The 14,908-nt window shown below is 46.9% G+C and overlaps 7 protein-coding genes across 7 annotated transcripts; 2 read left to right on the top strand and 5 right to left on the bottom strand.

Annotated features, from left to right (window-relative positions):
• Nucleotides 1-361: 361 nt before the first annotated feature.
• N7510_004588 (acyl-CoA thioesterase) lies at nt 362-1,449 on the bottom strand (the record flags this gene model as incomplete). The annotated part of the gene is made up of 2 exons (XM_056976514.1): nt 362-1,264; nt 1,327-1,449. 2 exons carry the CDS (start codon nt 1,447-1,449, stop codon nt 362-364), a joined length of 1,026 nt encoding a protein of 341 aa, XP_056836470.1.
• Nucleotides 1,450-2,058: 609 nt separating this feature from the next.
• N7510_004587 (uncharacterized protein) lies at nt 2,059-3,147 on the bottom strand (the record flags this gene model as incomplete). The annotated part of the gene is made up of 4 exons (XM_056976513.1): nt 2,059-2,246; nt 2,303-2,547; nt 2,600-3,038; nt 3,093-3,147. 4 exons carry the CDS (start codon nt 3,145-3,147, stop codon nt 2,059-2,061), a joined length of 927 nt encoding a protein of 308 aa, XP_056836469.1.
• A 453-nt stretch (nt 3,148-3,600) lies between these two features.
• On the top strand, nt 3,601-4,999 carry N7510_004586 (uncharacterized protein; the record flags this gene model as incomplete). Its single annotated transcript, XM_056976512.1, has 4 exons — nt 3,601-3,639; nt 3,693-3,794; nt 3,866-4,009; nt 4,067-4,999. The coding sequence occupies 4 exons, from the start codon at nt 3,601-3,603 to the stop codon at nt 4,997-4,999; spliced, it is 1,218 nt and encodes a 405-aa protein (XP_056836468.1).
• A 213-nt stretch (nt 5,000-5,212) lies between these two features.
• Nucleotides 5,213-6,152, bottom strand: N7510_004585 (SDR family NAD(P)-dependent oxidoreductase; the record flags this gene model as incomplete). The annotated part of the gene is made up of 2 exons (XM_056976511.1): nt 5,213-6,039; nt 6,089-6,152. 2 exons carry the CDS (start codon nt 6,150-6,152, stop codon nt 5,213-5,215), a joined length of 891 nt encoding a protein of 296 aa, XP_056836467.1.
• Nucleotides 6,153-8,119: 1,967 nt separating this feature from the next.
• On the bottom strand, nt 8,120-9,220 carry N7510_004584 (alpha/beta hydrolase; the record flags this gene model as incomplete). Its single annotated transcript, XM_056976510.1, has 1 exon — nt 8,120-9,220. The coding sequence occupies one exon, from the start codon at nt 9,218-9,220 to the stop codon at nt 8,120-8,122; it is 1,101 nt and encodes a 366-aa protein (XP_056836466.1).
• A 962-nt stretch (nt 9,221-10,182) lies between these two features.
• Nucleotides 10,183-11,040, bottom strand: N7510_004583 (Short-chain dehydrogenase/reductase SDR; the record flags this gene model as incomplete). Its single annotated transcript, XM_056976509.1, has 1 exon — nt 10,183-11,040. One exon carries the CDS (start codon nt 11,038-11,040, stop codon nt 10,183-10,185), a length of 858 nt encoding a protein of 285 aa, XP_056836465.1.
• Nucleotides 11,041-12,356: 1,316 nt separating this feature from the next.
• N7510_004582 (FAD-dependent oxidoreductase) lies at nt 12,357-13,770 on the top strand (the record flags this gene model as incomplete). Its single annotated transcript, XM_056976508.1, has 2 exons — nt 12,357-13,352; nt 13,411-13,770. 2 exons carry the CDS (start codon nt 12,357-12,359, stop codon nt 13,768-13,770), a joined length of 1,356 nt encoding a protein of 451 aa, XP_056836464.1.
• Nucleotides 13,771-14,908: the final 1,138 nt, after the last annotated feature.

Here is a 14,908-nt window from a genome sequence, read left to right as displayed (position 1 = left end):
TCCAACAGGCTACTGGGTCATGTGATGTATGACTGTACATCGGATACCACCGGAGCCGAGAATTGCGAACCCCTTGATGATCTCACTGGACGCCAATGGCAATGTTATTTCCACAGAGCGTCTCAGCATTCCTGCCGAAGTCGCTCCGACTGAAACACGACTGTATGGATGGCGCAGAGAGTAAATGACTCGGGGCGATTAAAGATAGGTTTGATAGATGTCAAAGGTGGTGACATGGAAATATGTATCCTCCGGGCGCAGCACGTTGGTCACCAGTCAAAACTATGTACCTAGAGGAATATACCTCTCTATAAAATCTATTTATTATTAGCTATGCCACCCCTATCATACACGCAGTCTATCACAGCCACTCCTCATGCAATTTCGTATCCAAATCCGTAAACCCATTGACAACACCAAGCCCACGCAACCTCTCCTGCTCAATCCGCTCCCAAGTCCACTCCTCCGAGCTCCACAAGTCCTCATTCGCTTTCTGCTGCTCCTCGAGCTGCTCCCGACCGGGAATCTGCTCCTCTCCCAGCTTCAGCACCTCTCTCACCAGTGACCCATCCACACCCGCCGCTGTATCGGCGATTCCCTCACCGCTAGCGGGGGTTCCAATCGCTGAGCCCTCAGCAGATGAATCCGCGACGGTCTTGGTATTACTTGCTGGCGGCGCTGGTAAGAACCCACTTGCGCGCAGAATCCGCTCCGGTGATACGGTCAGCCGGCCCTTTTTCACGACGTACTTACTCAGTGCTGTCGCGAGAAGTGTCTTCTCGCCGCCGGCACGTTTTGCGGGACGCATGAAGCAGGTGAGGATGTACATCCATTTCTTATCCCAGGAGATGACCTTGGAGTGCATCTCGTACAGCTCGAAGGGCTTGATCTCGCGCTTGAAGCTGCAGTACACCGAGCCTAGCACAATGGATACAACTCTGCGCTTTGGTGCACGCTTGCCCTCGCGCTGGGCGGCGGCATTGAGCTCCTTGTCGAGTTCCTTGCTGACGAGCCCGACACCGGGGCTGTAGATGCGGGTGACGAGCGCGGTACGGGAGATGTCGAGGTCGGTGAAGTAGGTGCTGTTGCTCTTGTGCAGGTTGTAGTCGGTTTCCAGCAATGGGGTGCGCGATGTGACGGTGCAGGGCACGAAGACCGGGTGAGTGGGCCTGCCCTGCGCGTCCACAATGGCTTTACCCTTTGGGAAGAAAGGCGCAGTGGGTTTAAGGCGCAGGTTTCCGAGGCAGTAGTACAACAGACGGAACTGTGTTGCTTTCAGTTGTGTACCTTGGCGTGGTGGAAGGACTCAAAAGGGAGAGTACTTACATGCCAGACGAAAGGGAGACTCTTCAGGTTTATCACGGCTAGAAGTAAAGCAAGCGTCTTCCATGAGGCGAGCGATGCCGCAGCTGGTAGGAGGTCGCGCATGGTCTCTATGCGCAGGGACATATTGACTGATGGTCTTGTGAGAGGTTGAAGTTGATAAGCGATAAGTGATGATCTAGTTCCGGCAGGTTGAGCAAGGGTCTCAGGGGGCTGGCATCGATCACACGCCCTGGTACGAGATTAGGATTATTAAGGAGAGACACGAGGTGGACACAGGAGTGAAGGAATGCTTAAGTAGAGACAGATAATATGAATCATGAGAATCATTTATTCTTGATCGTTTATATGGGGACCGAGGCTAAGGGGAAACACGTGAGATCGCTGACTAACAGGGTGTTTCGGAGCGAACGCCAGTCTTGGGTATTCTTTTATAGACTACTCACTCGATCGATTTAATTCATTCGTGTCCCATAATACTTAAATTTTTCTTCATAACAAATGCAATTGTGTAAGGGCCATCGTTTCTGACGTCTTTGGAGGCCGAGAATGACATCTCTGGTACAGTCTGTATGCGGACACGCCCACGCGTTCCTGTCCCTGGTAACGAGCCGGTCGATCGTGGGCGCTTATCGTCTCTTATTCCTCAAAGATCAAGAATTTAAAACAATGTACAATCGGAAATTTATTTTATTCAACTGCGATTCTCCTTCAATGTCACCTCCCCATTCTCAATCAGCCATTGACCACGACACCCCCATTAGGGTGCAGGCATTGTCCAGAGATAAAGCTGCTATCCTGGCTCGCAAGGAATACGAAACATGAAGCAACCTCGCTGGGTTGACCTGGCCGACCGAGCGGAGTGCCACTGAATTGCTCCATAGCCGAAGAATTCATAGTCGCAGGAATGAGCGGAGTCCAGACTGGACTGATTATCAGCACAATTCACGTGAGTTGAGACCGGGGAGTCATCTCGTACCTGGCCCTGGACAAACAGCATTGACCCTAATACCGTTCTTGATCTGTTGATTCGACAATCCTCGGGTGAATGCGACGAGGGCACCTTTAGTGGCGGTATAGTCGAGCAGGTCCGGCCGTCCAATATAGGCGTTGATCGACGCGCAATTGATGATGCTTGAGCCACTCTTCAGGTGGGGAAGGGTGTACTTGGAGAGGTAAAAGACGGAGTGAATATTCGTGTCGAAAGTAGCTTCCCACTGTTCCCTATGACACTGTCAGCACGAGTATAACAGTTGGATGTGGGGAATTGACTCACTCATCCAAGTCCTTGATGTCTTCAATCATGTTTTGCGTCCCGGCGTTGTTGACCAAGATGTCGATACCGCCCAAACATTCCAAGGCTTTATCAACAACCTTCTTGCAATTTTCTTTGCCTCGTAAATCTAAAGAGATGGTATGGCACTTCTGTCCCACCTCTTCAACCCGACGCACGGTTTCCTTGGCGTCTTTCTCTTCTTCAGGCAGATATGTGATCAGACAAGTTGCGCCTTCCATTGCGAACAGAATAGCAATGGCTCGGCCGATTCCTGAATCGCCCCCAGTTATGATTGCCTTCTTTCCACTTAGCTTTCCCGCGGCTTTATATGCCTGATAGCCGCCGTCCTCTGTTGGCAGCTGGGTTGAAGTGGGCTTCGGATCCTCCATGTCATCTTGTAGACCAGGCTTCTCGTGATGCTGCACTGGAATCTGATGTCCTGCATAGAAGTATGAGAAAACTTAAGCCTGCAGATTATAGGTAAAGGGCTTACCCTGCTGGAACTGAGATTGAGGTCCCTTAGCGGGTCTTTCAGTTTCTTTCTGCATGATGGAAGGATGCGATAAAAAGCGGTGGAATGAAATTGGGAAGAGGGTAGGCTAGATTGTCTGTCATATTTGTATGTTTTCACCCTACAAGCCCAACTCATATCGAAGTCAATCTCCGTCGTAGTTATGACGTCACTTCAGTTTTACACCCCCAGGAATAGCACATTTTGTCGTCGATTCTCTGCTAAAGCTTGTGGTTGCAAGCAAGTATGACCAACAAGACTTCTGGACCATCGTTGTTCCGTTATGGGCCTGATACCATAGCCGGTTTGATAATCAGAAACCTGTTTCCATGGAATCCAGGATGACGAAAACGATAGTAATTATTCCTTTATACCTGCTCGCTATTCGACAAATACAAAATCATAAATTTAAGTCATTTGCCAACCTCGAAACACAGTATCCTTGCGGGCCACAATCGCTTCATCAAATTCCCATATTACATTCTATACAATGGCCGACGACGTAGTAGAGCTTATCTGTGAATGCAAGGTAAAACGCTTTCTAAAGAAGTATTTTGCAAAAATCTGACCTTTTTTTTATAGCATGACGAATGGGGTAAAAAAGGCAATAATTCTCTTGCAGGGCGGTTGTGGTCGCGAATGCCTGGGGCGGGAGAATTGAAAGATTCGGAGACCTATTCGGAGGTTAGTTAGCTTGTCTACTCACCAACCAGCGTGTGACTCTCCGAAAAGGAAATCAGCATTGACATTGGTAGATGTGGATGGGTACATACCCTACGGTGCCATCTCGGGTTACTTCCAACGGCGAGCTCCTCTCTGAGTACCTAAAGAACAATCCCGATCTTGTTGGACAGTCTGTTTGCGACAGATATGGCCCCGACTTGCCGTTCCTTCCCAAAGTGAGTAAAAATATAAATCATCATGGTATATCCGACAACAGAACTCATTATGGACAGATACTCTCCTTTGACAAAGCGCTCCCACTTCAAATCCATCCAGATAAAAGCTTGGCCGAACAACTGCACGCAAAGGACCCCAAAAAGTTCGGCGACACCAACCACAAGCCTGAGATTGCTGTTGCTTTGTCTCGCTTTGAGCTCTTTGTTGGCTTCAAACCAGTCGAAGAACTTGCCAACATTATGAGGCTAAAGGCCGTCGAGCAATTTGTGCCAACAAAGAGCGACTTCAATGACGAAGCTCTGCGAGAGATCTGCAAAACTTTCTTGAGCTTCCCACCGACCACCGTGTCGGAAATGATCACGAAGTTGAAAGATACCCCAGAGTCAGAGTTTGGAAAATATCGTTACATTCCATCTCTTCTAAACCGGCTGAGCGAGCAATATTCAGAATTTGACAATGGGAATTTGGTTGCCGCATTGCTGATGAACTACATGACATTGGAACCAGGAGAAGCAGTCTGTGTGCCAGCGGACAGTATACATGCATACCTCTCGGGTGACATTCTCGAGTGCATGGCACGGTCTGATAACGTCTTGAACACGGGTTTCTGCCCGCGCGCTGATCGTGACGACGTTGATCTGTTCGCACAGGCTCTGACCTTCAAGCCACACAACTCAGAAGCTGCTCATCTTCCTCCACAAGTGAGTCAATTCGGAGAAAAGGGAAAGACCCTAGTCTATGCCCCTCCGTTCAGCGAGTTCAATGTCTTGGGCATAAGCCTATCGCCTGCGGAAACTGAGACCCATGCCGTACTTCAAAGCCCAAGTATCTTGGCTGTCACACAAGGCTCGGGAGAGATGAAGGTTTCGGGTGTGGGCAAGACTATCCATGTCGAGGAAGGAAATGTGTTCTTTGCTGGATGCAACGCCAAATTGCAATTCTCCACCGAAACAGGATTGACATTCTATAGAGCGTATGCCACCTTTTGATATAAACCATCCATATTCTACTCTCTAGAGATCAAATAACATAAAACCCAATATTCGATTGCTTGAATACATCATTTTAGAAACATATGATTAGTTCATGAACCATGAAACAAAAGATTTACTTTTACTTCTGCAAACGTCTTGGGACTAGTTCGAAAATGGAAATGAGAACAGACCTGTCGGCTTGCTCAGAATAGAAAGCTTCATACTACTTTACAGCGAGCCGGCTGCAAGCACATATCCACCATCCACAACCAAAGTCTCGCCGTTCAAGTACTGATTTGTCGTCGCGAAAAGGACTGCACTCCCCATGTCTTCCTCCTTCCCAGGTCTTTTTGCCGGAACCTTTTCCTCATATTTCTCCTTCGGAATTGCACTCTTTTGCTTCTCATCGCTCTCTTTGGCAGTCATTTCACTTGGGAAAACCCCAGGCGCGATATTGTTCACACGGATCCGGAGGCCCGACGTCATCACTTCATGCGCTAGCATCTTGGTCAAGTGAATTGCGGCTGCTTTAGACGCATTATACGCAAAATGATGCTGCGAGACTTTGACGATTCCTGAGATGGATGTGATGTTAAGTACGGTGCTGGACCAGCCGTGTTCCTGCTCGGAGCCCTTTTGCAGTAGCGGAAGCAAGGCAGTGGTCATGAAATATAGTTGCGAGACGTTCGTGCGGAAGACACGATCCCATTCCTCTGTACCTCCTGCTGCATCTTCAAAAAGCGATTGACGTAACTTGTCGGGGTCTTCGTGCTCGGTTGTGACACTACTACTCGAAATTCCGGCATTGTTGATCAGGATAGAAAGATACTTCTCACGCGAGCTGAGTTCCTGAACAATTTTGTCGATTGAAGCTTTATCGGTGACGTCAGAAGTAATAGGAATGATTTGTCCGCGAATGTTCTTGTTGTATAGCTCCGCGACTCTTTCAAGCTTTTCCTCTGTGCGACCCGTAATGTATACTTTGGCACCGTTCACGGCGAGTGCCTGTGCAGCCATAAGCCCAATCCCTGAGCCGCCGCCAGTGATAAGAGCCACTGTTTTTGTTAAATAACGGCTCCCAAAAACCACGACGATGCTGCGTACCTTTGTTTTTGACACTGAACAAGTTCTCCAGCTGGAAGTTCTGATTGCTTTGTTCGGCCTCCATGATCAATTGATCAAATGGACTAGACGTTGTGGCTTGGTAGGCTCTGCGGTTGTGAGCAAGTGTGTTGCTGAGAATTGGTGGGGGCCTTATTATAGGATGTGTGACCGGGATCAAACAGGAGGAATAGTGGGACCAAACTCGGGCTGCTTTTAGAGGGACTCGCCCACTCATGATGGATTATGGTTGTTTTTATACGAAGGGTGAGTAAACACAACAAAGGTTAAATGATGACAAAATTGAGTGATTCATGACCTCAAAGCAGGTTCTAGACTTATTAACTGCCTTGAAGAAACCTAGACTTGGAGTAAATACCTGCTAGTCGCAGAATGACACAAGAACAGGCTCGCAGAATGACCCGTTCTTGTGTCATCCTGGCAGGGTTCCAATATTCGCAAAGCCTGCGAGCTAGGGGCATTGACCACCTGAATAATACAACCAGAAAAAAAAATTGGGGCATAGGTATAGATACCAGCGATATTATTTGCACGCATTTTGGTAGCTATCAGGCGTATATCCAGGCAAGAGACCACTAACTATATCATCATGACGTCGATCATGCGTAAAAGTCGATACACCCCAACTTGATGGGAAATCGATGGGGTCGATCATCAAGAAAATAGTGGTTCCAATCTTGTTCAATTCATGATTTCTAGACAGTCAGTTCTACTCGTACCGAGCGCCCTCCTTCATTCTCTCGAGCACTTGATGGCATTCCAAGAAAAAAGAGAAACTCTGTCATCTAGATTGAACCATTGTGCGCGGGGAACTTTTCACCAAAAAGAGGCCTTTGGGGGTATTATTATTGGAAGGAAGATGTTTAACTTCCATAGTTAAGGCACCTCAAACAAGGAGGTGACGGCAGCGAGCTACGGAACCTGGCCCATACAAAAGTGGAAATAAGGAAATGCTCGCACTATCTTATCAGGGATAATTCTTGCCTCAGGCAGGAGTTGAACACAACATACGCAGGTACTCGCCCCGAAGTCGGGCCCTAATCATTCCATCATTCCCTATCCAAATCATTCGACATATTCGTCATGGGACGATGTACGTTTTTGGGTTCACCTATAATACTTGACGACAGGGCCAGACACTGCGGTAATTAGAAGACCTGGTAGAAGACCTGGCGATTTAAATACCTTCTCTCGCCGCTTCCAAGACAGTCACCCTCTATTGCATAGTTGCACTTCCTTCTCTTCGCTCATGGTGATGTGAATTAGCAGTATGTCCTAAATCTCTTTTTTCTTTTCTTGTTTGCTCTATTCTTTGCAGAGGCTGTCAGCTCTAACCAGCAGATGCCTATAAAAAGCTGCTTTAGTGTAAAACCACGATTGCAAGAGTGGATCTTACGTCGATATATAACCAATATAATGCGACCTAGAATGTCCGGTGAAACGTATCAAGTACACTTCTGATTATGAGCTACTCGAAGCCTTCGTACTTATTATATCTACATCGGGCTTAGCCACTGAAGGCTAATTAATAGGTTAGCAAGACTGTTTCTTATGAAAGTCGAAAAATCTTTAGTCACTATCTTGTAATATACTTGCCCGCACAACTACGCATATTCAGTCGTCTTACTCGATACCCAGCGAGAACCTTGGAACGCCTTAGGCACCTTTCTTAAACTATTCCTCTACTAAGATTAATTCAATCTTTCCCCGCAAAATCGCCGACATGACAAGTCAATCGAGCACCCAAGACTCTCACAAATCTAAGCTTGCTAATAATCAAGCACTCGCATCGACGGCGACAGCGGTAAGAAATCAAAGATTTGACTCCATGTGTACATTACAAATATTATTACTTTGTTCCACAGACATCACCATGCTGCCCAAGGGGGAACTGTTAGTCTACAAAATACAAATGTAGCGAGATGGATTTAAAATAGAATTTGTAGATATGATTTATTTAGTTTCTATTTTTTTATACACTGATATAAGACGAAATAGCTGTCCGGGGGCGACCTAAGCTTCCTTCGATAATCCTCTCACGAATTCTCCAGCTCTCTCGGAACACCGACGTGCCTCATTTCGAAAGCCCATAAGCCAGCCAATCATCAAAACATCATGAGGCACGTTCTCCTCCACAAAGAACTCAACGGAAGACGTGTTCTGCGGCAACTTCCGGAACGCATTTGCGAGTTCTTGGTGTTCTTGACATAGCACCTCTCGACCCCCAGAGACGATCAACACGGGGGAAGGTAAACAAAAGGGATGCAGTATAGGGGCCACGTATTGTTCGACGGACTCAGTAATCTCCAAATCACTAAGGAAGTGTTTCGCACCCCAGGCAGGGAATGATGCGGGAATACACTCAGTTCTGTATCTTGGGCTGTTGATCCAGGCTTCTGTGTTAAACCCATTTGGGACGTTACACCAAGGCGAGAAGATCCAGCCGCATTTTGGTGCTGGAAGAAGAGACGAACTATTATATTGTACAATATACCGGAGCAGTGCCAAGACCAGGTCTCCTCCACAACTGTCGCCGCTAAGCACAATGCGCGATGCTGGAATGCGCAGTGTGTGAATCAGGTAAGAATAGGCGGAAATGACATCTTGGAGTTGTGCTGGAAATCGGCCTTTCGGGTCGCCAGCTAATCGATATTGAAGAGAGAACACATAAGCCGATGGTGTGTGAGATAGAAAATTCTTGGCCAAAAACCCACAGGACGCTGTTCGGCCTCTGCCCAGTATGTACGCTCCACCATGTATGTGGAGTACGACATACTGCCCTTCAGGAATGACAGAGTCTGGTGAAAAGCGCTTCGGATACCAGGTACCTCCTAATATCTCTGGTTCGATCTTTGGGTCTAGTGCGACACCAGTGTATAGTTCGAGATTTGCAGGTTCGATCAGAACAAATCGGTTACCTTCATGATGCGGCTTTAGACTAAGAGATGGTCTCATGTGAAACGCCGAGAACAATTGCAGGGACACTTTCAGAACAGTATTCATCAAGGCTTGTCGGTATGTCCAATTCCGGTCCTGACGTTGTTCGGGACGCAGATACGCAACCGCAAAGAGCGGTAGGTAGATTACCGAAGTGTCTTTTGGCGACGATGGCATAAAGGACACTGTATAATGAACAAGCGCTGTCGCAATACCGAAGGTAATAATGTGATAAAGAGATGGACGGATGTACGTCTGAACCAAGTCTTTGTCCTAATTCGTATAATGAGCTAGGCTTGTCGCAAAGTGAAGCGAGCATTGAAGATCAGCCTTGCCATGCCTCCAATTAAAATGGGCGAAGAAACCGGTTTATATCGATCGAAATCATATGAGACTGGTTATTTGCCACAGCCACAGGCGCTGAGCGATCGTAAGGAAAGAGGCGGCCGAGGATATCATCTGGCAGCTGTAACTTATTAAGGCGTTTATGAGATGTAATTAGATTTCCGTGGAATAAATCTAGCATCGCGAATGGAAGGCAATTCCTCGTCGTTTTCGCAGTTGGATTGGGGTACCATGGCCAGCCTTTACTCTAAACGTGAACCAATTAAAAAAAGTGGCGAAACTTGCCGTTCGAATTTTAGCATAACTGAAAGCATTAATACGGAGTTTACCCTTCAATGTGACTTCACTATGCTTAAATTACCTTCGATATTTGCGCGGTGCATGGTGTCAGAACTGATTGAAATCCCTGTTATTCGTCGTTCCGACTGGAATGCTGGCCAATGTAGGACTCGTTGACATGGTTAACCCAGCAGATCTTTTGAACGGTAGTCTGTAGGGCTGTCAGCCTAGCCTTGGTTATGGCCTTTCTAGTTGCTCAAAATATTGTACAGGTGCCAATGAGGCATATATCAAATAGAGATCAAACCGAATATTATCACTATCTCGGGATGCTTACGATGAAGAAGACATCACGCCGTTTAAAAAGAGCTTCGAATAATAGCTCTAGGGAACAAAGGGGAGCAAAAGCAGCAAAAAAACCCACCCCCCCCTTTTCTTCTAAAAAGACTGCGTTATACACAACGATTCACTGTTGACTCAATCTGGACAAATTATGGGTTTTCTGTAACTTCCCTCTATACATCTGACTTCTGTACGATTCGTTCGACTTCGTCCAATCCCGTCAGCTTTCTGACCGTACTATCAAGTGCCCCAAACGGTAGCATACTCCCAATCCGTATTAGCCAAGCTTGGGTTCCCCTATAAACATTAGGAGGAGGACTGCTTTTTAAAAGGTCCATCACAACAAGTTTTGCCCATTGCTGGGATGACATGCCATTGCCTTCATAAATAGCTCCTCGAGTCGTCCTCTCCACCACTTCCTTGGCATCTATATAGAGTGATCCAATGGGCAAAGAAACCGTTTTGTCGTCTTTCCGTTGGTTCTTTTGAAAGTTCGATTCGACAATGCCTGTTTTGAGATCCACAACCCTGATGCCAAACATTTTGAGTTCTAGTCGCTGCGAGTCCGAGAAGATAGCCATTGCAGCCTTCGAGGCATTGTACGCCGATTGAAATGGAATTGCACACAAGGAGGCAACGGATGTGTGGTTGACAACCATCCCCTTCGATTTCAGCAGCAACGGTAGGAACGCTTGTGTAACTGCCAAGGGAGACCACACATTGAGATCGAATTGATTTTTGGCCTCTGGTATCGAAAGGTCCGACACTGGCATATAGTATCCACTGCCGGCATTGTTGACTAAAATGTCCAATTCGGTTATTTCATTTGCACACTTTGCAATTGAGCTATCTGACTGCACGTCCAAGCGAAGTGCTTTAATGCCTCGCGATTTTATCTCTGACATTTTAGAAGGGTCTCGGGCTGTGGCATATACTTCCAGACCAGCTTCATGGAAGGCAATAGCGAGAGCGGCCCCCAGCCCGCCATCCGAGCAACCGGTTATGAGGACTTTGCGATTAGGTGATGGCATGGCTTCAATCTTGGTATAATTACAAAAATAAATATCACGCTTGATTTATCAAAAGACACTGAAACCAATATATACTTGTTACTCGTGAAAAGTCGTGACGTCAGTTAAATGATCTGGTGGTTCTAGAGCTGTAGACAACGGATCGTCATACTCAATGCGTAAAGGGGGTAAAGCAATGTTACCTAGAACACAAAAAACTGAAGCATGCGAGCAAGTCTGTTATTAAATATAAAGTGGGTAGGAAGAACCATTCGCAAACTGAAAATATTTGGCTGCGTTTTTACTGCGGGCTTCTTTCCCCAAGCCATGAGTGGAAGAGGTATGAAAAATGTTATTAGGAGAGCATTCTAACACAAATAAATATGTCGTAATGCCCAATCCTGAGTCCAAGGGATGAAATGAACTTGATGATCATAGATATGCCGTTGCGCACAAAAATCAAGAGCAATCAAGGCATCTCCAAGGACTCAGCTCCTGGGGAGTATTCTCGCTAGTATGGCTTCTTCCTGTAAACGCAATTGATGCTGTCAGTAGTTCCATACATCCGGACCCTAGTCGGCTAATTGGAATTAATCGAACTGGCCAGGTAACATGAACCGAGGACGCCGAGGCTGTTCGCCCTCGGAGGTTTACTAGAATGGGAATCATAAGAGAAGTCGGGCACCGAAGGATCTCCGGACGCCGAAATTGGGGTACAGTAACTCAACGGCTTTGCCGCGTCAAGCACCGTATCAAGATATGGCAGCACACGTATCTGCAAGATCGCATTTGTGTATGTATGTGTGTATTAAGTGCTTGGTGGTTGTAAGGCCACCGGTAACTAACTATCAAGATCGCCATCATGACGTCAACATGGTAAAACGCAATCTTGTCACGGTTTCTGAGACACCTTCGGGCCTCCTGAGAGTGCTTACTTGCTTTCGATAGCGTACCGTATAAAAAATTGTCAGATTTCTCCCACAATGGGTTACAAGATTTTGTACGGGGGGGGTTCTACAATATATGAAATTGACCGTTGGTGAGGCACAGCAACCAATCTGCGTTCCGAGGCAACGCCGAACCGCGACTCCCCCGGCTGGGAAAACCCCTAACTCATTCCCATGGGTTCGTATTCAGGTAGTGGATGATACATTCCGACGGTCAGTCCGAGCCTAAGAGGAAAACTTTATTCGGGGATTCCGACAAGGAATAACAATAAATTGAATATTTAAAGAAGCGTTCACGGACGAGTTCGTCAACAGTAAGTAACTTGGAACTCATACTTTCGTTCTTTCACGATCAAGGTATCATTTATCTCCACATACCTTGTTCACGCAATGCCCCAAACAGATGCTGCACAACCGCTGCGTGATATTATCATCGTTGGCGCCGGTCTCGCGGGGGTATCCTGCGCCATTTCCCTATGCCGGGAGTTGACACCCTACATTCCAGATCTGAAGATCAAAATTATTGAAAGAAATGAGGTTCTCTCCACCTCAGGAGGCGCTATCAATCTGAACCCTGCGGCCCAGCGACATCTCGCCTATCTGGGGGTATTGGATGAACTTGATCGGATGGGTACAGAGGGGGGTGCTGATGTCGACGAAATCGAGCTCTTTTCAATGCACTCTGGCCGCTCACTTGGCTGCGTTGATTTTAAAGGTCAAGATGGCAACGGCTACGGAGGACATAAGGGCCGGCGGGTAATGCGCATCGTACTGCTGATGGCGATGATCAACCTGGCCGAGCGTACCCGGAATATTGAGATCGTGTATGGCAAGAAACTCATTGGTGGCGAAGAAATCAATGATAAGGCAGTTGTCCATTTTCAGGATGGCTCTGTGGATATCGGTGATTTGGTCATCGGCTGCGACGGTGTACATTCAGCTACGCGCACTCGCTGGGTTGATCCGGACCGGCCCTCTGAGTACACAGGGATATCATTTTTGCAGGCTGTCGTCCAAGCGGAGAATATCTCATCTTACAAGCATTTCCGCTCGACAGCAGTGAATTTTTCACAGCATGGCGCTTTGCTAATGAGCTACTGTGACCGCGACCGAGAGGAGATCTTCGCTAGTGCGATGATGGAATTCGACAAGGACGCTTTGCATCATTATCGACTTGAACGAGAACAAAGCTGGGCAACGAAAACCAATATACAAGCTGTGTTGCGCGAGATTGTGAGGAAACGGTTTAGGAAAGCTGCCATTCCTTGCATTCTCGAAATGGTGAACAAAGATGCAGATTGGATGCTTTACCCCATCTATCAAGTTCCCCCAGGTGGTCAGTGGCACATGAGCCGAGTGATCCTGCTGGGCGATGCCGCACACGCAGTGAGTTTCCTGTGTTTTGATTTAATGTTGGTATCTGGAAGCTGAGACCATGATACAGATGCCGCCATGGTATTCTTCTACCTCCTTTGCCCTTGACGATGCAATTTGCTTCTCCCGTATCTTGGCACGCTATCGACTCGAGCCGTTGGGTGTTGTATTCGATATATATGATCGGCTTCGTCGCGAGACGGTCAACAATGCATTCAAAGGCTCGGGTAAAATGTGCTCTCTAACGAGAGATATTGGGCTTCTGGAAGAATGGTCGAAGGAATGGAAGATGCCGTTTCGTCTTCGCAAACATCGGCACGGAGATGAAGAAGCATGGAAATTCGATGCGACGAAGATTGCAATCCCCAAGCCTGCAGATGGTGAGAAGTTAATGACGTTGCATTCATTCTTGGAGGACTATACCATGTAAGGAGAAGAGTTGTAGGAATATAATAAAAGGACTGGCGTCTCATAGAATGCACTCAACTTGCTCTCACTATTAATATGCGTAGTTCATCTAACTGTTTCAAGCACCCGTTACAAGTAATTTCTAGACTGCGTGTGTAATCTAGGTGACGGTAAGGCTATTCGTCTAATGGTACGTAGTTCTCAATTTCCTAATGGTAACTTTGGCATATCGCCTATACAGGGGATTTATTTCAAAGGATATGAGAAAGCATTAAAAACCAAGAAGCAAACTTATTGCATCTCTCTGTGAGTCTGCCTAATTTATAGGTTTACCACCTTCAGTCACGATCTTTCCTCTGACTTCATCGCCACATCATATCCATTTTGGTGCTTTCTTTATCTCCGACTCCATACCAGTAAAGAAAGCCCGCATATATCGAGAATAGAAGGTTTTGTTAGAAGCACTCTCAAACGCAGAAAAGATCGACATGGTAGCCTTCTCCCATCCCTTGTCAGCGTCCGACGTGCTTAGCTGAAATCCTCGGGCTTCAGAACAGCAGATACATTCTATAGTGCAATGGCCCACGCCCCGGCGTCTTTCGGGAGTTGGTTCGCGATTTTCACAGTATCCACATTGACGGCTGCAGCATCCACCTCTTCCTGCGCAGTCGTTTGTGAGGTCAGGGTGGAGATACCATTTTGGATTAGATCTCCAGGTATCATATACCCTGCGAAATGGCCCGCCAGGAAGTAAGGATTCCAATTTGTAAAGCTCTCGCTCCAAGAGCCAATAATTCTTCGAAAGTTGGTCTTGGCCGCGAGGAAAGTACTTGAGTCTCTCCTTGTCCTCTGGGGTCCTTGCTTTCACCTTCAATGTCTGGTACTCTTGCTTGAAAAATTCTTCATTCTGAAGAACATATCCGTGCATAAACATGGGTCTCTAATTGGCCAATCTTCGCGCGTAACCTTTTCCAGGCGGTACAGAAGAGGCGCGTTTCATACAGTTTAGGTACTGACTCGATATCAGTGATCCTCATCAACCACTCCCTATATAAATCGTTGTCGAATGTCATTCAAAGTATAGTGGACATAGGTAACTTGTAGCCAAAAAGGTCAACACGCTGCAAACAAATTACATCCCTTATACCAAGGTACACCCG

Source organism: Penicillium lagena (assembly GCF_028827675.1).
Source record: "Penicillium lagena strain IBT 129212 chromosome Unknown utg000002l_segment0_segment0, whole genome shotgun sequence".
In the NCBI taxonomy this organism is placed as follows: Eukaryota; Fungi; Ascomycota; class Eurotiomycetes; order Eurotiales; family Aspergillaceae; genus Penicillium; species Penicillium lagena.
This window is presented reverse-complemented; position numbering and strand designations above follow the sequence as displayed.